The 23,812-nt window shown below is 38.7% G+C and overlaps 1 protein-coding gene across 1 annotated transcript in view; it reads right to left on the reverse strand.

The window, feature by feature from the left end:
* Nucleotides 1-23,812, reverse strand: part of LOC140245877 (probable lysosomal cobalamin transporter) — a gene marked incomplete at its 3' end in the record, with an annotated part of 69,736 nt that overhangs the window by 34,816 nt on the left and 11,108 nt on the right. Inside the window, exon 4 of the mRNA XM_072325361.1 lies at nt 12,965-13,043. Within this exon, the coding sequence (XP_072181462.1) occupies nt 12,965-13,043 (79 nt within the window). The remainder of the gene's footprint in view (nt 1-12,964; nt 13,044-23,812) is intronic.

The following is a 23,812-nucleotide window of genomic DNA, read 5'->3' on the forward strand; positions in this document are numbered from 1 at the left end:
AGAATATATACACGTATGTAACCTGCAGAACGTTACATGTCATGCCTCCAACCATAAGTTCAAGGGAAAAAAAAAAATGTTGGCATAATACTATTCACAACATTGGTGAAATCTTATCCTTTCACCTACAATAGTTGCATAAATCTGCATTGATTAAAAGTACTGTACTACTCATATTATACATTTTCTTCAGATTAAGCCTCAGAACATGTTTATATGGCAGGAATTGTAATACACATGTATCTTGTAACTGCGATGTAATCTAATAATATTCCTTCATTTTAAATGGTTACCTGTGTATATATTACAATTCTTTTTTTTTTCATCTGTCATTTATTTTCTTTTATTTCAACTCTCATATAGCTTCCAAAGTGCACTTGTAGTAAATAAAAATTGGTCTTAAATCATTCAGCAGAATTTTTCAAACATCTTTTTCGTACCTGTTGATGATTTGCCTCCATGTTTAGACGATACTTGTGTCTTTTGTTGCAAAACTTTTGGTAAATGCATATTTATCTAAGAGAGACGGAAGGTAAGTCATATGACCGTGATAATTTGTATAGAAGAGGATTTTGTCATATTTTCGCGCGGTTTCACCCAGTGACTTTCTGAAAAATGTAAAACATTGTGATTCATAGCCAGATAAAAAGAAAGAAATGCCTGAACATTTCTATTACTAGAACACTGGATTCATCAGTCGATCAATACAAACAGCATCCTTCTCGTCGGCTTCAAGCGACATATGACACGTACAAATGAATTCTGATATGTCTTACTTTTACCATTAAAATTTCATGTTATTGGATCTGCATCTTTATAAAAGAAATATTTCATATTGCCTTGAGGCTTTACACTGTTAACAACTTTCAGCAACACATTTTTTTTTTTTCGGAAATGTAAGCAGCATGAAGGCTGAATGCAATGTTTCCGGCGAAAAAGCAGTCTGAAGCCGGATATGAACAAACTACATAACATTATTCTCCGTCCCCAACACTTCCAAAAGGTCCCTTCCCTCCACTTCAGCAGCAGCTCTTCTTCAAGTTAAACAGTGGAAGGGAAATTACATACAATCATTGGAATTGGGACGATTTGAGGAGGATGTTTAAATGAAAATATGTCAGTGTATGTTCTGGTTACTACAAAGCTGCATCTATTGAGGAACTGCTGCTGAAGGAAGATTGATGCAACTGCAAGACAGGCTGTTAGCAACTGGCAGTGTAGTTGCAGGGCAAATAGACTTGACTGCATACATGCCAGTGGCAGATGCGGGTCATTAGAAATCAGTCACTTGTAATCTTGTATGTCTAAAATATGTGAAAAGTCAGAAGATGCTGTTCTAATTGGTGACTAGGAATAAGGAGCATTCTTCAAAGACGTCGACACTGTTTACAAACGTGAGACTTGTGACCCTTTTTTACGTCCATATGAAATGAAGCCGAGATCCCGTTTGCTTTTAATTAATCAACTGAAAAATCACATTGCCCTAGTTCAGAATCTATAGTAAAAGCATGGAATATTTTGTGTGTAAGCGAGTTTACTCATTTCACACTTTTATCATTGATCTACATGTTCAGAGATCACATTACAAGCATAAAGCATTTGCATTATCGCAAGCCAGAAACTGAACATATATTATGATGTACTGGAAATGGAAGAAAGTTTTCTTGAAATCGAGTAACTTTGAATCATTACATTTTACAGTCATATTAGCCAAAGGCTCAAGACAGTAAGCTAATATTGCAAATAACCATCTTTTATCGTCTGGCGTTCTTCGTCAGTCATGCATGCATTTTTCAAAAATCATTTTCAGATTCTCTTTAAAAACTCCATGCAATGAAAGATTCTCAACAAACTTTGCGAGTAGCATCCCAAGGATGACAGACTATCAAGTTGTTCAAATAGACACCATGTCCAAAAGGTCCCAGAATCCCGAAATTAAAAAATCTATCATTAAAAAAACTCGGAAAAAAAAAGTAGAACCAGGTGTGATAGAGCTAGGTATATAGTACAAATTTAAAGGGGCCCTGAAATCCAAATGCATGTTGATTTGTGTTGATTAATGATACCCTGAACATCACTTTTGCGGTGAAACGAATATCTAGAAACATTCCATATATTTTTGATGATTTTTTCTTCTATTTTTCATCAGATTACTTGGGAACGCCCACAAAAAAATCCTTCCAAGCCAATCAATATTCATATTCTTGAGATGACATCATCTGTCAATCATTGCTAAAGTAGTGAAATGTTTAACAAAAGACATTGGAATGCACCTTCCCCTCGACTCAGCATAACTTAAATGTTCCCTCGCCATGTCTTTTGTTAGTCACATTAATATGACAGAAACATGCAAGTTATGCTGAGTCGAGGGGAAGGTGCATTCCAATGTCTTTTGTTAAACATTTCAGCACTTTAGCAATGATTGACAGATGATGTCATCTCAAGAATATGAATATTGATTGGTTTGGAAGGATTTTTTGTGGGCGTTCCCAAGTAATCTGATGAAAAATAAAAGAAAAAATAATTAAAAATATATGGAATGTTTCTAGATATTCGTTTCACCGCAAAAGTGATGTTCAGGGTATCATTAATCAACACAAATCAACATGCATTTGGATTTCAGGGCCCCTTTAAATATCTTGGCGACTGCAGAGTTTTAAGTTTGCTTTCGCATTTTCATCTATTTTTTTTTTTGTGCGTGAACGTGTGGGCACCATGTCCCCCTCTGAATTTAGAGTCGCTGCTTTTATATAACCAGGAGGACATTGAGCAAATGGATTGGTGAGTGTATTAGCATACTTTCAAGATTGTTTATGGCAGATCCAGGGTGACCACTATGGGGCTAGTGCCAAATACGGACGAATTTTCACACTTCCATCATCTTCACAAAAAAGTGCATCCAATTTGCTTCCAATCTTGGCTGGGACCAATATATTGGGGGCCACATTTGATTTCGTATCTTCTTTTTGAAAACACATGGTCAAATTTTCGACAAACTTAGGTAAGCAGGTGTTATCGCCAGTATCATGAATATATGGACATCATGCTTCCCTGGGCCCTTGAAGTCCCCAAAGGCTTCCAGATACGTCACTAGAGGTTCCCAAATTCTTCCAATTTCCTTTCTCCCAAGTAATAGTCTGCAAGAATGCATGGAAGGTGAACTTGAGATACTTGGGTGAGCGCTAGACACCTGGGTCTTTTATTCAGAAAATCAGTGAATGACAATTAAGGTACCCTACTATGACAAGTACATCCTCTATACAAATTTCCAAACTTTTCACATTTCCAAATTTTTAAAGAGTAGCTCATGGATAATCATGATCTTGATGACGTCCCCCCTCCCCTTGGCAAAAAAAAAAAAAAAAAAAAAAAAACAGAGAAAGAAATAGAAGTATTGCATCATAGACACAAGTATAAGCATTTTACATGATGGAAAATACATATATGATACATGCATACGATCATGCAATCATGAAATAAGTTTAACGATTCCTACCACATAATTTGAGACTTAGATGCAAGGATAATCATTAAGGTTGTGAATGGTATCATAACAATTTTTGCCCTTGAAATCTTGGATGCAGACATTACAGTACATTTACCGTTCTGCAGTTTGTATTCGTATATATCTGAAAGTACATATTCACGGTAATATTTTGAATTGATTTATGTATAAATAAATGCAATTTTTTAGTAACTTATAGGTAATTGATATCTGAGTGGAACATAATTCTATATCAGTGATTCTCAGCAGTAGAATTAAGACCTCAAACAACAAGGGGCCATTTACAGATGAAATATACGGAGATACGGGCTTGCACAAGCATACGGCGGCCACTTTGCATGTAATTATATGCAAATATATGCAAAAACTATATGTAGGGATGTTTGAAAGTTACTACAGATATCATAATTGTATTCCTTAACCTAGAAGACATAGGTTTAGACACCAGAATTTACTTTCTGCGGGTTATATGTTATGTGAGATATAGGCATAAATTGGTTGTATGGCGGCCATTTTGAATTTATGCAAATTAGACACTGATCCACCACTCGAATTTTAGGGAACTTTTAACATGCTATCTTAGTAGCTATTCCAGGTAAAATGCAAGTAGAATAATTTTGATTGATTGATTGATTGATCTTATTTCTGCCTTTTTCCAAATCACACATAACAAAAGAATACACATATTTAGAAATTAACGTTACACGACATTTAAGCAAGCATATACTGTCTTGCAAATTAATTCAAGATACATAATTATACACACACACTATGAACATGACAGTATTCGATGTATAAGACGTGTAGCATATCATACTCAAAAAAAAAAGTTCGGAGGCGAATCGTTAAATCAACACTTGTAGAGTATGTAAAATATAATTGATTATTCATTCGGAGTATATCACGTCGTTTCATTAAACGAATTTTAGAAAAAAAAAAGAATATAACAGAGGGGATTTGAATAAATTGATTTTTAAAATTCAATATTTTTTTTTTTTTTTTTTTTTTTTTTTGGGGGGGGGGGGGGGGGGGTTATTATAATAACAGAAAAGCAGGAGACCGCGATCATAAGCAGCAGCTTGACACGGATCGAGGCCTCGGGGTAAAATTCGAGACTTAAAATTGATTTTCATATCTGTATAACGGACGTGTCTACAAAAATAGAATCAATAGTCAAATCCAAAATATTGTAATAATTTATGAAATCAAAAGTAAAGGGGGATTTCAAAATAGTTTTCGTTTATTTGTTATCAATAGGCATTTTTTACCATAATACTGTGCTGAGGTGAGTGCTGTGCTGTGCTGTGCTGTGCTGTGCTGTGCTGAGCTGTGCATGCGATGAAATACAATTTTGTTAATTTAATGTTTGGGTATATATACCTGATTAAATTGATTCTGGTTTATTCTTTGTGTCACATGTATGTCTTCTACATACTTCTGTATACAATATCAACAATTTTAATGCGCAGCAAAGTACTAAAACTAATACTATATCAATATAAACTGTTTGTGAGTGAACGTAAAATAACCCAAAACTTCTTATCACTCATACACCATTATATTTCGATAAAAGACATTTTTTCATAAGTGCCTTAAAAGAATGTAATTTGGTGGTTGTCTTGATTTGCTTGGGGAGATTATTCCAAACGTCAGGTCCATGATGTCTAATTGACTTGTGAGCTATCATTAACTTGGGATTGTGGAGGTGATAATCTTTAGAATGTCGAATTGGGTAAGCGTGGACGCTGGAGTTCACAGTGAATAGGTTGTGGAACGAGGAAGGTAGGGTGTTGGATTTGTATTTGTACATGAATATTGCGCTTTGTAATGTATGGATATCATGGATTTTCAAAGTTTTCAATTTAAAAAATAATGGTTCAGAATTTGCAAGATAATGTGAGTTTGTACAAATGCGGAGTGCTCTTTTTTGGAGAAGATGAACTGATTGAATTTTTGTCTTGTTAGAATTTGCCCATACCATATTGCAGTATGTGATGTATGGTAAAATCAGTGCATTATGTAAAATGAAAAGAGACTTTCCTATCAAAAAATCTTTCAGTTTGAACAATAATACCTATGTTTCTTGATACAATATTACTTTACCATTACATGTTCATTCCAGGTAAGATTAGCGTCAATAATTACACCAAGAAATTTAGTAGACTTTTTTTTCTACAAGGGGTAACCCATCAATATATAAATTACATTCAATATCAGAAGAATGAACATTTTTGAAATGTATAAAATTAGTTTTATCAATATTTAAAGATAATTTATTGCATTTGAACCATTTCTGTTGCAATTAGTTGGGGGTCATTTCATATTTTGACTGGACTACTAGTAGATTATCGAGCTAGAGGGTGGTAGGTACGAATACCCGACAGCTCCCCACTGCGACCGCGCTGGGCGGCCTCGCTCGGCTCGCGTGCCAACTGTACGCGTTATCTGTACATACTACGCCAAGTTCAGCGGTCCGCATATACATGGTTATATATTTTGCACGTGCCCCCCCCCCCCCAATCAGCTGGTTAAAAAAAAAAAGAAACGAAAATGGTAATTCAAGGGTTATTAAACTGCTGTTGAAATCTACATAAAATGGTGAAAAAGAAATTAGATATTTTTCTCAGATTTTTTAACCATAATAATCATGATTAAAGAGGTATATAGTGTTAAACATTGTTCGAAGAACCCGGTGCCGACAAAAGATTGTGATTCAGCGTGATTCCTGGTTGGCATTCTAAATATAAAGCAGGATGTGCGCAGTGTACTCAGAACATCCGAACGACAGTGAGAGAGTCGCTGCAATGTTTCGCAATGTGATGTAGAATGTACCTTACGCTTTGTTATATCAAAGCTATCATTGATTTTGCAGTGTTGCTTCACATATTTATACACTAGTCTATATTAGCATACTTTGCATTGCCAATAATAAGACTTGACCAGTATATGGGCTATTTCCCAACTTTTCTATGTATAATCATAAAACGCACACACACACGCGCGCGCGCAGTCATTTCTTTGTTTAGTTGAAGTGGTAATTTATTCAGATAAAGGCCTAATATTTACCCTTTTAATTTAGTCTTATGTTATAATCCCAAAATATGTTTTAAGATCTGTGCAGAAATATTTTTTTTTGTTCATTGTATAATAAAACTTCTTCGAGCACAAATTTTCTGCCCTCGTTTTAATGAGTTCTCAATTCATTATGTATATCGTATTTTATGGAAGTTTATATTTTGTTATGTTTGCCGTAACTTTAGACACTTAATCATGCAGAAAACCGTCATTTTGAGAGTGGCTTCACTTTTGAAATGCAAATATTTTTATACACAATTTTTTTTTTAATGGGTCACTGGTGTGGGAGGGTGATACCACAACATTTAATCACACACACACACACACAGAGAGAGAGAGAGAGAGACAAACAATTATTAGGGGATGCTCTGACGTGCAGATTTTCGACGCCCCCTCGCTGGTCACACTACCCCCAACCATGATCATGAACCAACACCCTTGACTACCATTGGCGAAAAAATATAGCTAAAGACTGCGGTTTTTGAACTGTAAAATGTCAAAAATGTCAAGCTCGCTTGCTCCGCTGGCTCGCATTTAATTATTATACATTTCTCCTGATATTGCTGCCAGTAATTTGTCGTTTACACCGTCATTCATAATCAATGTAAGGCAAACTGTTAACATGTAACAAACATTGGGCCGACGAAAAAAAAAAGGGGAAGTAAAGTTTTTGCACCAGCAACTTATATTTTTCGGGAAGATATTTATTGGGTAAAAATCATAAGATATGTATTCAAGACACATGAAAAGAGCATGTTTCTTCAGGCGCTGGCTCACTTTCGCTCGCTCGCACACACAAATAAGAGAAGTAAATGATGACTCTGAATATATGGAATGACTTTAGAGGGTACTGTTATAGGGTATTCGCGCCCCCATCAATTTCCAAAGCGAAAAAAAAAAAATGTAGCTACAAACGGCAGTTTTTGGACTGTAAAATTTTCAAGCTTGCTCGCATTTAATTCTTATGCATTTCTCCTGATGTTGCTGCCAGTACTTTGTCGTTTCACACCGTCATTCCATAATCAATGTATTGAAAAAGGAAAACTGTTAACATGTAACAAACATTGCGCCGACAAGAAAGATAGGAGTTTTTGCACCTGGAACTTATATTTTTCGGGAAGCTATTTATTTGGTAAAAATGATAACATATGTATTCAAGACACATGAAAAGAGCATGTTTCTTCAGGCGCTGGCTCGCTTTCGCTCACTCGCACACACAAATAAATGAAGTAAATGATGATTCTGGATATATGGAATGACTTTAGAGGGTATTGTTCTAAGGTATTCGCACAAAATTATCAGCAATGCCAGCAGTTAATAGCCTGCAATGAGAGATTGGAGTTACACGTCCTGGGTTATCAGAAAGATAATTTTCACTTATGTATGTGTATTCTAGATCATTCGCTACGCTTGCTCGCGCATATAGTCTAATTTCATAGTGAAGAACATGATCATAATTAATAATGTATAATTAATGCAATATTGGGATTATGAAGCTACATTTTAATCATCATCATCAATCAATCGATCAATCAGTCATTTTATTAATGAGCGCAGAAACTATGTTTATATTATTCTATCGCAGTCATATTTCACATTCCTCGAGTAAAGCGATATTTCCATTCCATTCTCCAGAATTATTCAGTGCTACAAAATCATTAAAAAATCTACCAAAAGTATGCATAAAGTCGCACGATGACCAACATAAATAATAAAAAAAAAAAAATCATGGGAGGGGAACACCCCCTCCCACACCTCCCCCCCCCCCCTTTCGCTCGCTCCGCTCCCTCGCTTTGCGCCCCCTTTACGGAATTCCTGGATCCGCCCCTGACTACACGTACAGTAAAAGGAAGAGTCATATTCGTGGAAATGTTGCTCAATGACTGCGCTGTGGAATGTATCACATTCCGTTATGTATTGTAGTCCCCATAAAGTTTGCAGACTGACCGTACACACAAATATACACGCACGCACGCACGAGCATACACGCCCTCAAAATGACTTTTCCACAAGGTGCCCCCCCCCCTCCATGTCTTGACCCACGGTACGCCACTGATTGAACGAACTAATTGAGGACCTTATAATTTGAAACTGACAGTTAAAACAGATAAATAATCAGTTCAAATATCCAACATTTTCCAACACAATACAAAATGAAAACAAAATGGCATGTATTCTATATAGTATCCCGTGTATTTGTCGTAAAAAGACAAATTAAGCAAACAGTAACTACAGGAGACCATCATCATGAACAAACGCTTGACGAGGACATTGGCCTCAGAAACGAGAGACATAGTAAGAATATGTATTCAAGTCACCACTCACTGAGTGGCGATAAAGAGAGAGAGAGAGAGAGAGAGAAGAATGAGGAGGAAAGAAAAAAAAAGAAAACAAAAAAGGAGCAGCGGTGCATCGTGTGAAAATGAGTTGTAGACAACTGCTGTGGTACTATTAATAGGTTAAAGGGATCGTACAGTTTTGGTTGAGACCTAATTTCAGGTTTCTAACATTTTTTGGTAAGATAATGAAAAACATCTTATGAAATATGAAAAAGCATGTAATTCTATGAGGAATTCAACGTTTATTTGACGAAAATTGCTTTTGAAATGGCTGAGATATCCAAAAAAGAGCGATTCTAATAAATTGTGGGACCCACACTTTACTACGATCGCTTTGTTTTACTTTGTTTTTGGATGTTTCAGTCATGCCAAACCCGATTTTCATCAAATAAACTTTGAATTCTTCTTGAAATGGTATCCCTTGTACTATATCATAAGTGTTTTCTTGGTATCTCGCAAAAAGTTAAAAGCCCAATTCTCATCTCCACCAATACTGTACCATCCCTTTAAATGTTACACCTTTCTTAAAAGCGGAACAGTGATACTGACACTGACACAAGAATGAATGCAGAAGAGGTTCAAATTAATCAGATTAACAAAATTGGTCCCGAATGAATTACTGAATACAGTATGTCCATTAAAACCAAAATACAAGAACGGCAATTTCAAATTTGTTGTGTATACAAGGCGAGGCCGGGGGGGGGGGGGGGTTATAATATTATCTACGTTCACTATCACCACGACCCCTATCACAGCGCAGTAAATAGAATTGCCGTGCTACATTTAACTTCTTTGTGACATCTATGCTTATTCTTTATTCTCTCGTAAATGCTGTTTATAGAACCAGTTGCCTCATATCCGATATTCTAAAGAATATGTCGAATGTCGATTGTTTCAAATCTGCCCTCCGTACTTTTCAACATTACTTGTACAGCTGTAGTAGCTTTTGCTCTTTACAGAATTCTGATCCCGAAGCGTTTCTCAAAGGTTCACAGAATCCTTCTATCCGAACTTATGACAAACTCTGCTCTACGTAGCCTCCTCATCTTCCTCACTTTCTTTCATCTAACCAGTGCAATCTTGTAAAATTCATGTGGGACCATTGTTCATGTTGTTGTTGCTGATAAAATTTTATGGCGTTACATTCACGAAATACTCCTTGCCAATAGCTTATCACTTTCTCAATGTAATCCTTTCTCCTCACTCTCCAATTGCTCGAACTAAGATTAATAACCGCTTCAATCAACTTAAATCTTCATTTACTCCTACATTTTCAGCATTTCCAACTGGTATTTTCGATATATTTCACCAGTTTCTTATATTACAAATTGTTAACTTAAATTTATGTCCATATTTACTAAAACACGCTTGGTCCACGAGTACTCATTCAATTTCTACAAACATGTAACACATGACGCCACTATCGCACACGGATGTATACGGGCACGGGTACGTATCATACACTTAAACACACACACGTACACGCACAAACGTACACACACACACACGCACACACACACACACACACGCACACACACACACAGACACACACTTTTCTATCATGTGCACTAGGCAGGACCAGGGAGGTGACCTCCCTGGTAGGACAGCACACATGGCTGGTGCACTGATAATATACATTATTCATGAGATAATCTCTCGCTTGGTTACGGAAAAAAAAAAAAAAATCTGGCGGCACACGTGGTCAAAAGGCTACTTTATACACTGCTACCGACTCGCGCAAGCGCAGAGCTTTCAAATCCGTCCTCAGAACATTAATGTCGTTCGCGCAGATCCCTCCTGACCGAATCGATCAGTCTCATACAAGTCATCGAATTGGACAGAAATGGACTATTAGGCGGACAATTACAATCCCCGTATTCTGTTGTCAATAATTGGGTAACATCGGTAAGTATTCAAATTGATGATCTTTTTTTTAAATATAGTTTTCAAGGTGAAATTTAGCCGCAATACATAATTATACTACTGTAAGGCGACAGACATATACCCCCTCTTGTGTCTGAATTTGTAGACTAGTTCCCCAATTCTGTTACGTGCAAGGTTAAAGTTTCTGCCAGTGGGTTCTTGACCCTCGACAGTCATTGCCCTTTTTATACGTAACTCCCAAAAACAAAGACCCTTTGATTTATAGACAGGCAGCTCGGATGGACTGGCCGGAGTGATCATAACATTAGCCAGAAACAGCCATTGTGAGTCATCCACCGTCGGATGCAAGCGGCAATGTTGAAAGCCCAAAGTGTTGATATTTAGATAAATTATCCCAAACTCCAGGAGGAAACTTCTGCCAGATTTTTGTTCCATATTGAGTGGTGATGGCGTCGACTGTCTCCCAACCTGCCACACATCTGTCTTGACCACTATCCCAATGGAGCCCTCTAATGACTCGTGGTTTAAATGTCCAAGACAACTTGGTTAATTCCTGGAACATTTCTTGTATTAATCTGTCATCCCTTGTAGGCGGATCATGATACTTAGGACCAATGAGATGACTTATCCAAGATGACAATCATTTTAGGCTAATCTCAGAACCTCCCCAAAAAAATTATCATTATGGGATGGAAATATAAAGAGTAAGATTAAGATGAGGAGTGATGTGGGCGGAAGTGAGCTGTTTTAGTGGGTGTGTTAATGAATGTGTAATGACCTATATATCCCCAGCCTTTACCCCAAATCCTGAGTGAAGAAGAAGTGTGGAGTCGAGTCGAGTCGAGAAGCAGAGAGACCAGTCCCAGAGCCGCCCCGGCCGAAGTCCCAGTCCCAGCCCCAACTCCAACCCTATCTCGGCTCCCGTATTCCAGTTCCCGTTCATCTCCACTATTCATCTGTAACTTACTAATTTTTCCGAAGCTGCACATCTTTGAAATATAGTCCAAGTTTCGACTGGAAATTGAACTTGTAGTTATCAACATCAGTAACTTCCTTCGAAATCTAAGCAACGAAAATCGGACTCTTGTGAACGCCAGTAATTTCATTCGGAACAACAAAATAATACCAGTTTTGTCAACGGGACTATTTAATCAAAACTCCACGCCTTCATCAATTTAAATACATCTATTCAAAGAAGAAGAACCCCAATCGGCAACGCCCGTGTTAAACCTGTATACAACGAGCAAAGGAAATCCAGCCCAGCAGATGCCTTGTTCCTGAGATGCCCCACTCCCCGAGCCGCCTCATCCCTGGAGACGCCCCATCCCTGCAGTAGACGCACCATCCCCGGAGTCGAGACACCCCATCCCTGCTGTCACCCGTGTCGTCAAAGGAGGACCTTCGCGTTCATGTTTTGTGTGCACATTTCTGCGGACATTTGGACACTCGCGTCAAACAATAATAATAGTAAGTGGCCACACATACTAACTTCATTTCCCCACTAACTTTCCCTATCCCTTCCCTGAATAGAAACAACTAAAAGGTCAGTGTGTTTGAGAGTGTGATGTGTGTGAGAATTGATAAGCTGCCGATTGGTTATTGTATTGAAATGATCACATTTTGTTAAATAATTTATACCAACCTGTCTGTCATTGATATTTCACGCCTGGGTGGCGGGTGAATAAAGTTGATTATTGTGATCCCAAATTAATTTCCACAAACTGTTTTATTTGACTGTATTTAACTAATTAATTTTCTAAATTATTCTCTCTTTTTTTCGGTGGTTGATTTGTTAACTCGACCCTCACCTCGGTAGTGGCGAGCTAACAGACCTAAACTTAGCCACATACCGTGAGTCTGAACTCCCAATAATTCTTGGCGAGGTAAGGCGTGTGAGGGGGTGCGAGACTACGTTTTCCCAGATCGGGTTGGTCCAAAGAGTATAGAAGCGTGCACTGCGTGCGCTTCCATTCTCTTTGAGCTGGTTATGCTTCTGTTAGAGTGTCAGTTGTTAAGTGAAGAGCTGAATGCCTCCATAATGTTATTGAACTATCTAAAGTGGAAAATCCCATGGCCATGGTTGCAGCTTATTTTTGTATAAGAAAGTTCTTACAGTCCGATGGAAAGTTAAAACAAAATGAAGACTTTTACTTAATTTTACCTGTTGTTGAAGGATTGCTTCCGCTGTGGATCACACTCTTGAGACCATGGATGAGGAAGAAAATGGCTATGAGCAGAAGCTGTGGGGTTGATTTCAGACGAAAACAATATTTAATTTGATGTGCGAAGCGAAATACAGCGAAAGCATTCAGTGACTCAGACGAGAAATAAAGTTGATGTGGACTAGACTCTAGACATCAATTAGGCTACGTTATAGGGAGTAGAAGGGTTCTAGGGCAACTTGTTAGATGACAGTAGTTAGTACTACGAGTAGGGCCTAGATCATAGCTGATTGTACCTGCTAAACACAGCCCGATTGTAACTGCTAAACACAGCCCGAACGCGAACGCGAAGCGTGTGTACAAGGAGCGCCCCGGTGAGGTGATGTGATGTCATTTTCGGTTCTAGGACTATTCCCCGGAGGACAACTCCCCCGGGGACTACTCCCACCTGACAACTCCCCCGGAGGACTACTCCCCCGGAGGACTACTCTCCCGGAGGACTACTCCCCCGGAGGGCTGCTCCCCCGGAGGACTTCTCCCCCCGAGGACTACTTCCCCCGAGGACTACTTCCCCGGAGGACTACTCCCCCGGATGACTACTCCCCCGGAGGACCACTCCCCAGGAGGACCACTCCCCTGGTCGACCACCCCACCACTTTTCATGAAAGAATTCGATCTAAGTTTAACGCTGATCTTTCAAGAGTGACAGAGTTAACTTTAAGTTTGTGTGAACGTAGCTTCATTCATCTAGGGGAAGGTGGGGCAAGATGGGACACGGGGCAGGATGGGACAATGCGATAACTATCTAAGTAAGCATTAGAGGGCACTATAAACTGCACTGATAAAAAGCTCGCTGTCAGGAAGCCATCTTTAAGCTCTGTGAAGCTGAGATTCTCTTGAGCTTTGGAGGACAAAAATGGATATCGATGACGGCAGAATTTTTGCAGTTAAGAAATGTAAAGTATCCCTGGCATAATATGAAGACAGGTAGAACGTTGATATTGTGTTGTTTTTACAGTACTTGTGTATATACATCAAGTTTATTTCACAAAATGTAGGCAGACTGTATGTCATTGCATGTATTGTGTAGAGCTTAGAAGTGTAGTGTGTGTGTGCATGGGGCAGGATGGGACATCCGCCTCGGGGCAGATTGGGCGGGTGTCCCATCTTGCCCCATCATATTTGATAAGGTTAATGTCTAGAATTTGGTGGACCTAAAAATTCGGAAAAATGTTTTGTGTGTACAATATTGTAATACAATGTAGAGCCGATCAACTGCGTGAGTGCTGGAGATGAATATAGTGCTCGGCTGATACTGTATTCAGTTGAGATGGCACCAGCTTGCAGATGCCATCCTGAACAAAAAAGAACAGACTGTACAGTTCACCTTAGGTAACAGTACAACCTGCATAATATGATTGAGCGTGTTGCATTCATGATAATGAAATGTAGCTTGCGCACGTTGTCTGCTAGTAGGTTGGGTAATTTTAGAGCATACCTCGATTTTCAAAACATCAGTTGTTGGAATTCTGAATTTGGATGATCAGAAATTATATAAAAAGGGTATATGTCAACGACAACAAAAACATTAATTGTAGGTAGGTTTAGTAAATACCGAGAGTCATAATAGCGTATTCATCACATGGATTATGGTAAAGACATAGATTTGCTGCAATGGATCATATAACCCCGTGCAGGCTCCAATCACGTACAAAGTGACCTGACAACCATCATGCCCGCCGGGTACAAATCCCAAACAGCTACAGCCTAAGGGAACCCTTGATTTAGAGGGAACCAGCAATGGGCTTGTTCATATGGAATACCTATGAATAGACCGCTGTATCATTCATTACAATAAATAATACGGATGTCTCCTCTTCCAAAGATGCAGAGCAAAAGATCAGCCCACCCCTATGCCCCAACAAAACCCACACGCAGAGACCGCCAACCGCCACTATATAGGGCAAGTATACGATTGCCCACACTAATACCAAGAAATTTTATACTATTAACTTGTTCAAGAGGAATGTTATCGATAGATATATCCCCAGGCAGTATTCCTATTGAAATGCTGAAAATCATAAACTAAGATTTAACAATATTAAGGGAAAGTTTATTAGCCTGAATCTAATGTGAAACTTCTATCAATTCTGAATTTAGGGTCTGGAGAATAGAATGTGGATCAGGGTGGGCGAAACAAAAATTAGAATCATTTTGCCAACAGAATAAACGATGATAGTTTCGAAGATCTTTGAAAATCATTAATGTAAATTATAAAGAGCAGTGGGCCTAATAAACTACTTTGTGGAACACCACAATTTATATTTAACATCTGAGATTTTATATTGTTGAAAGTCATAAATTATTTTCTGTTAGATAGGTAGCTCCTGAACCACTCCAAGGCCTTCCCACGAATTCCATAATGATATAATTTGCTGAGTAGTATTTCATGATTGATAGTGTCGAAGGGCTTCGCGAAGTCCAGGAAGATATACCTACCATATGACAAAATCTATGCTTGTGTCGCCCCTTTTTTACAAACGAAAGTAGAGCATGTGATGTACTATGCTTTTTACGAAAACCAAATTGTGAATCAGAAAATCTTTGATTTGCTTGGCAATATATAACTAACATATATTTTTCTTTGACATACTTGATAGTAAAGAAATTGGCCTGTAATTATTAACATCACCTTTATCCCCCTTTTTAAACACTGGGACAACCTTAGCTATTTTCATATTGTCGGGTAAAACACCAGTCTACTTTTTTTCAGTAGGCGGTTATTAATACCATCAAAACATTGATAATATTGATAACAGTGATTACCCTAACTGGATTTGTTTTAAATAGTATGTCCTATGATGGTGACCCTTGGCCTTAATATAGCTGCTCTAATTAATTTATTAGCAGTGGACCAGGGCCACTAAACATTTATATCTGGCCATCAAAATGTACCTTCTCTCTCTGATGTATTCAGTTTTTCTGTACAATCTCACAGTGCCTTGTAAGAGACTGCAAAGCTCTATTAGTAAAGCAGTAAAAAATTGCAAAATATATCTATATGTAGCAAACTAACTTGCTACACCATTAATTGTCACAGACTGTACCTTGCTACTAACATGGCAACGAATTTTTTTTCACCAGAATTTCCCATAAATCTCAAATCAAGACACGTGTACAGCTTCACAAACAATGAATACCACTGGCCCAGAAATTGATTTTACATATATTTGTTTCTTTTACACCCATTTGCAGGCATTGCTTCTCTGCGCGTGCAGAATTGTGCAGGATGGATACCGCTTATGACGGGCCTGGAGTGAAGAAATTCAACACAACCGTACAACTATACAGCCATGGAATGGTGTCAGGTTTTAACCAATCAGAACGCAAGAAACCATACAGCTATGCTCCTGTGCAACCCCACTGTGCAATTGTACAGCCCTAAATTCACTTTTTTTAATTCACTCCTTTAAGAGTGAATAATTTCACTCGTTTTTTCATTTTTCATTTCAGTATAGTCATTCCATTCTCAAATCATTCAAAATTTGTGATCTTGCATTGCAGTCTTAGAAAGAGCAGTGTAAATCGATGGGCAGGGCAAAAGTCGAAAGGATGCAATGGCTACACATCTTATATATATATAAAAAAACAAAGTCTTCTGTGAAAGGAAGATGAGAGCTTTGCATGACCTTGCCAATGCCTACCAGTGCATGTTGCACTGTTTCTCTTGTGACCCTGCATGACTTCAAATCATGTAACACTTTGAGTACTTGAGAAGGAAGACCAGTTGAGAATATTCTTCTTTGCTAACACACACACACACACACACACACACACACACACACACACAAAACAATCTGTGTGCAGCACGAGCAGTGATTGGAGAATTTTACAATCAGCCTTAATTTGTACAGAATTACAATTTGAAAGATAAACACATATAATAGGGCTATAGCGTGGAAAAGATTAAGATATGAAGTCCAAGTTTGGTCCAATAGATTGTCACATACATAACAAACCTAGAGGGAGAGAGAGATATACGCTGTGTATATAAAAAGAAAATGATACAAAAAAAGAAGGTGAAGGTACAGGTGGCAGATTATTTTTTTTTTTCTCGTGAGTTAGGGTAAGGATTCCCATGGCAAAAATGGCTATGTCATCAAAACAAAATCAATTCTTTTTATTTTTGAAAGTACACACAAAAGGTATGATAATAAACACAGCCAATCTATAGCTAGCACTACATTTCATTACACAAGGCAAGTGTCAAATATGTCTCGCCCATTCGTGTTGGAGAAATTAATGTTTTTCTAACTCCCGGAAGTTCATTGACCCCGCCCATGACATTTTACCTTGTGGTGACCGTCAACTCCCCAAGGGACATTTACCAGCCAAGTTTGGTCACAACGGACATTGGGATCAAAAGTTATGAGCCATAATCAAAATGCGAGGTAAAGAATTAACATTGAGCCCTAAAAGTTCGTTGACCCTGTCTGTGACCTTTGACCTTGTGCTGAACTTCATCATACCAAAGGACATCTGCCATCCAAGTTTGGTCACAAACGGACATATGGATGAAAAGTTTTGAGCCACAAACAAAATGTGTTGTAAAAACTGAACATTGGGCTCTAAAAGTTCATTAACCCCTTCCTCTGACGTTTGACCTTGTGGTGACCTTCTACTCCCCAAGGTACATCTACCATCCAAGTTTGGTCACAAATGGACCTATACATCAAAAGTTATGAGCCATAATCGAAAAGCGCCGTAAAAACTTAACATTGGGTCCGAAAGTTCATTGACTCAGGCCTGTGACCTTTGACCTTGAGGTGATCTTAATGTTTACTCAAATGTGTAACTTTGTATAACCACTCTTCCTTCTAAGTTTGATTGAAATTAAAAACGTCATTAGAGAGTTATTCAAGTTTTTTGTAGCATTACGGACGGACGACGGACGGACAGACCCCGCCGCAGCCGATCCCTTAGTCTACCCGCACATCCGGTGGACTCGACAAAAACTGCTTTCATATCAACCCTTCAACCAAACCGAATCCATAGCAGGTCAAATATCTGACCACTGGATATCAACACAATTCAATTTCGATGCCTATTTGTTTGTTTCTTTCTTTGTTTTTTACAGAAAAAAAAAGTTTATTACACAAAAATAACTTTTGACTAGGGCATAGATCTCTGAAAAATATCTAGCTAACAGGTAGCTCTTAACTAGTTAGAGCTTAGAGGTTAGATTTAAATGCATATATATTAGTTCACATCAAATGATCTGATACATAAATTGATTTGACATGATAACATAGCAAAGTGAGAAGTTCACCATACATCATGGCCGGCGGAACGGGGGGGGGGGGGAGGTGGGGCAGGGAGGCTCGGGCCTCGACTTTGTGTGCACAATACAAAGGAATACATAATGTATCATTACTTTGCCTCCCCCCCCCCTACTTTGTTTTTAACCCGGAAGTACATAAGTGGCAGTAAAAAGGAATAGAGAGAGATCTTGAAGTGTGAGCGCAGTACGGTTATGTTTTTGCGCTGAACCTCCCCCCCCCCCCTTTTTTTCCCTTGTCGAGCTGGAGAAATCGGGATGTTAAAGGAGATTTGTTTTTGTTTGCTTGTCAGCTGAAGAAGGAGACAGTGAAGGAACCCGGAAGTGGAAGGGGGAGATGAACTGAAGACCCTTTTTGGCTCACCTGAGCCGAAGGCTCAAGTGAGCTATTGCGATCGCTCTTCGTCCGGCGTCCGTCGTGCGTAAACTTTTCATCTTCTTCTTGAGAACCCCCCCAAAAAACCCTGGGGGATATGATTTCAATTTATTCAAATGGGCACCATGTCCCACCTTGGGGCCCCAGGGGCCCCAAACCCCTAAATTAAGGAGTCTTAAAAAATCTTCTTCTCTAGAACCAAAATTGATAGAGCTAAGATTAATAATATGAATTGGTACATTGAGGACTGTAGTTTGAAGTTAGTTCATGGCGGAATCAGTGGTCCCCCCCCCCCCTTGGGACACTGGCGATGGGTCCTAATGGGGCCCAAATTGTACGTTTTCATCTTTTTTGTTTTAATTCCATGATGAATTTTCACCAAACATGGCAGGTAGCACCCCTATGGGGATACAATCTCATTCCCATCATATGGGCACCATGCCCCACCTGGGAGGGGGGGGGGGGGGGTTCCCAGGAGACCTAAACTGATGCCTATGCTGTAAACTTTAATCTTTTTCTTGAAAACCCCATGATTAATTTTCACCAAACTTGGCAGGACGCATCCCTAGAGGGAGTGAATCTCATTTCCATCTAATGGGCACCGTCCCCACCTGGGGGCCCCAACCCATCCCCCAGTAAGGAAAGATTTTTCTCTAGAAGCAGATGTAATTGAGCTAAGTTATTACAATGAGTAAGTATATTGAAGACTGTTGTTTCAAGTTTGTTCATGGCAGAATCAGTCCTCCCCTTGGGACCCAAGGGAGTGGGGTGGGATGGGTCCAAATGGTGATGTAAATTGTGCATGTTCATAATCATTTAAAACCCCTTTGATGAATATTCACCAAACTTGACATGTAGCATGCCAGGGATTTAAGATCTCAATTTGTTCAACGGGGCACCATGGGGGGGGGGGGGGACCCGAGGGGGCCTAATCCCCCCCCCAACATTTAGGAATATTCATGATTCTTCTCTAGAACTATAGTAGAAGTGATAAAGCAAAGTTACTATGAGTTTATACATTGATGTCTGTAGTTCCAATATTGTTCATTGCAGATCAAGGGCTGCCCCCCCCCCAGATGCGGACCTAAATTTTCATCTTCTTGCTGAAAACTTCATAATGGATTTTCACCAAACTTGGCAAGTAGCATTCCTAAGGGGATAGGATCTCAAAGTATTTGAATGGGCACCATGCTTTCCTTGGGAGCCCAGGGGTCCAAACGTCCTATGTTAAGTGATATTCAATAATATTGCCCTCTAGAATAAAAAGTGATAGGGTTTTAAGTCTTTTTTTTCCACACTGCATAGTCCATAATTCTATAAAGAACATTGTACTTGACAGGTATTTTTACCTGTGTCATGGATATGCAAATGGACACCATGCCCACAACTCTTAAAGCTACCCCCATCACAAGTTTCCAATGTTCTCCTAAGGTAAGAGTCTGGTAGAATGCAGGGAAGGTGAACTTGCGATATTCAGGTGAGCGTGAGACCCCCCGGGTCTCTTGTTTTTGTTTTTGATTGTTTGTTGGTTTGTTTTGTTCTGTTTTTTGCTTGTTAGCTCATGAAAACCGGAAGTGCCTTCCCCCCCCCACCCCCCCCCACCCCCCCCCCCCCCCCCACACACACACACACCTTTGAAAACGCACCGCCGGCCCTGTATATGACGCATTTCCCTTCAATTTCAACCGCCCATCCGTATCGACGCTACGGAGCGGCCGGCCAGCGTGGTTGGCCGGCTGCTCCCTGCCGCCCGCGCCCCGCCGAGTGGGCATGGCGCTGCTCAGCTCTACTGCCACTGTGAGCGAGCTGCCGGTGGCGCGGTGACACCGGTGCGGATACGGCAAGGGTGAAATCATGCGAACAGCACAATGTCAAACATTTCAACAAACATGCTCAAAATTAGACTTACTCGAAGATGAAATTAGTTTAAGGTATACCCTAAATACACCTTCATACATGATAAAAATAATAGATTTACGAAGATTTACCGACAAAACGACAGCTAAACTTACTGGGCCCAGTTCGTACACCGTGCAGAAAATGAACGTGCGCCTTTGGAAAGCGCGAACAGCGAAAAAGTCTGAAATCTCAGTTTTACATCATTACACCCGAACAAAAGTTATGAAATATTTTTTCAAGAAATCACTGCAAACAATTCCATCTAGATTACGGTTAGAAAAGACGACATAAAGACAAAATGAGCACAAACACAGACAATAATGATTACTATCGATACCAACAAGCAAACTAACTCAGCCCACCTTACAAGGATGGGACGAGTTGTCCCGTTGGCCGAGTTAGTCCAACCCCCTCATGGATGTTCCCTTCCAGAGAGGTTTCACTGCAGCTTCAATTCCCAGCGCTTATATATGGTTGCAATTAGTACCCTTCCAAACATGGTTTGGTTTCAGTCTTTGTTTTCCTTGCACTCGACAAGGAGAGTAATAATCTTACCTGCTGTAACTGTTAGACACACATTTGTATGATCGTGACTTGAAAGGTTATTTTTATAACACAAATCATTCATAGAATTAGAAAACATCACTTTGATCGCCATGAAATTTGAAATATTGTGTCTACAGAAATTATAGTTCATTAGATCTAGAAACTAGACCATGTACGTGTTAGATCTTCCACCTTATTTCATTAGACATTACTTTACACCCTGCTCAGAGTGCGTGAGCGCCACTGAAACTGTCAAAGTAACTTAATAAGTTAACCACAAGATTATGCCGGACAAGCCCATCTCATCTTTATCTGGTAAAAAAAAAACCGACAAAACAAAATAAACTCTACAAAGCAGGATTCAGCCAATATATTGTCCATGAGACCATACTGATACTCGATACTTACCAGTAATATTCCTCCCATGCATCCCCAAAAAATGACGGAAAGACCGGAGAGACTCTCCATCGTCTATACTTTGAGATTTCAACAACAGTTTTGAAAATATGTGATAGTGAATAGGCCTAAGCTAAAGTTCACTTCCGTTCTCTGAAGGCCTCGAAATTCCTTCCTTGTTTCTGTAAAGACAGTTGTCTTTCGTCTCTCAAATCTTGGTACCAAGCTCTGGAGCTGAAATTTTCAGTTCCGAGCACGTCATGTGTCAGTCACGTCCTGGTTTTCCCCAGTAAACTAAAGAGTATTATCTGTCATTCATATCCTTTGATTGCGAACGTGATCCTCCGACTAACCCGTGACAGCTCCCATGTAGTGTTGCGCTTTTATCTGCGAGTACGGCGTGCGTACGGCCGGGTGTACAGTAAACATTGATCACATGATTCTAGATATTGAATGCAGGAAGATCACATCATTGAGAGTTTGAGGAAAATCTGACAGTCCGTTCAAAAGTTATGAATTTTTTGAAGTTCCTGCGCAGTCACAGCTGGATGAGAAGACTAAAAGATGTCACATGTGTACGACAAAAAGAAAATATGAAGAAAATTCAACATATTTTAATTTTTCTCTCTTGATAAAAATGTCACTTGACATCCCTCTTTCAGAGGGCAAGGAGAATAATATTACCCTTAACCCTTAACATACGTCAGTGACGAGTCGAGGAAATGTACACTTTTTATTTGACATCCCTCTTTCAGAAGGCAAGGGGAATGATATTACCCTTAACCCTTAACATACGTCAGTGACGAGTCGAGGAAATGTACACTTTTTATTTTCAAAGAGTAAAATTTTGTGAAATTCTCGTTTTATTTTCCTTAAATATCGTTGTGACGTCATACACTGTGGTAGTCTCCTCATCCAGCAGTGACTGCGCAGATACTTAAAAACCTGATACTTTGATTAGTAGAGTGAATTATGAATTAAAGAATGTTTCACAATGGATATATGCAAATAAATTGTCACTGAATATTGAGACAAAGTATATGTTTTTCAGTTATTCCTTAGATAGATTACCAGGTAATGTTATATTTGGCACTATTAAATTCTTAGGTGTTTGTGTTGATAATAAGTTATCATGGAAGTGTCATATAAATAATATTTGTAATGTAATTGCACGTAACATAGGCATAATGAATAGATTGAAATATTATCTAAACTACCTTCTTCTGATTTGATTACGCTTTATTCAAGTTTGGTATTGCCGTACTTATATACATATTCGACATTATTACTTAAACTTTTTCTTCTGCAAAAGATGGCGCTCAGAATTGTTTTTAACCTTCATATCCTAGCACATACTGACAAGCTGTTCCTTGAACACAAAATTCTGAAAATAAAAGAGTAGTATTTATTTCAACTTGGTCAATTTATGTTTAATTACAACTGCAACCATCTACCCAAAATATTTCATTTTTTATTTCACCGTAACAGCCACGTACATAGTTATCCCACGAGACAATCTAAAGAATTTCATCTTCTTTTGGTGAGAACTGTACACACTCAAAATACATTTGTTTATGCCGGACCCACATTTTGGAATAGCTTAGATAATGATTTAAAAGAATCTGTGAAGTTAATTACATTTGAGTATAACCTTAAAAAATATTTGTTTTCTATGTATATCAGTTAATTTTGTTTAATGAAAAAACCCGTTATGTTTCACTTTTCCTTGAGATTTTGTAGTGTGTCCACAGACCTTTTCCATCCCTCTCATTTTCTCTCTCCTTTTCCTTCTCTATTCTTCCCTGCTCCTCTTTCCTCGTTCTTCGTTGTCCAGTATCTGAGTGCATTTCCTCAACTTCTGTTATTTCTGTTTTTGTGTTGTTATTGTTGTTGTTGTCGTTTGTTTTTTGTGGCCGATTGCATATCTTCCTTTCCGGTCAATTTTCCTGGCATACCTGGCCCTATAGTGTCTGTGCCATAAATGTGATATGTTATATAGTTTATATGTTTGTATTCTAAATCATCCTATAGTAAGTATTGTTCATAGTATCAGAATCATAAATCAATGAGTAAATGTACAATAGTATATCGAAGAATTTAAAATAAATATGTTTTATTGGTACAATAAATTGGTGCTGTTGTTGTTTCGTTCCAGTGTTCCACGTCTTACAAGCTTGGCTTTTTTAGTGGAACACTGTTTTCCATCGTTATGATTATTTACTATTTTTGTCGCCATGGCGAAGTGCATTGTTTCTTTTTTTATGACATCATTCGTGCATATACTTTATATTG

This window comes from Diadema setosum, unplaced genomic scaffold, assembly GCF_964275005.1.
Source record: "Diadema setosum unplaced genomic scaffold, eeDiaSeto1 scaffold_50, whole genome shotgun sequence".
Taxonomy (NCBI): Eukaryota; Metazoa; Echinodermata; class Echinoidea; order Diadematoida; family Diadematidae; genus Diadema; species Diadema setosum.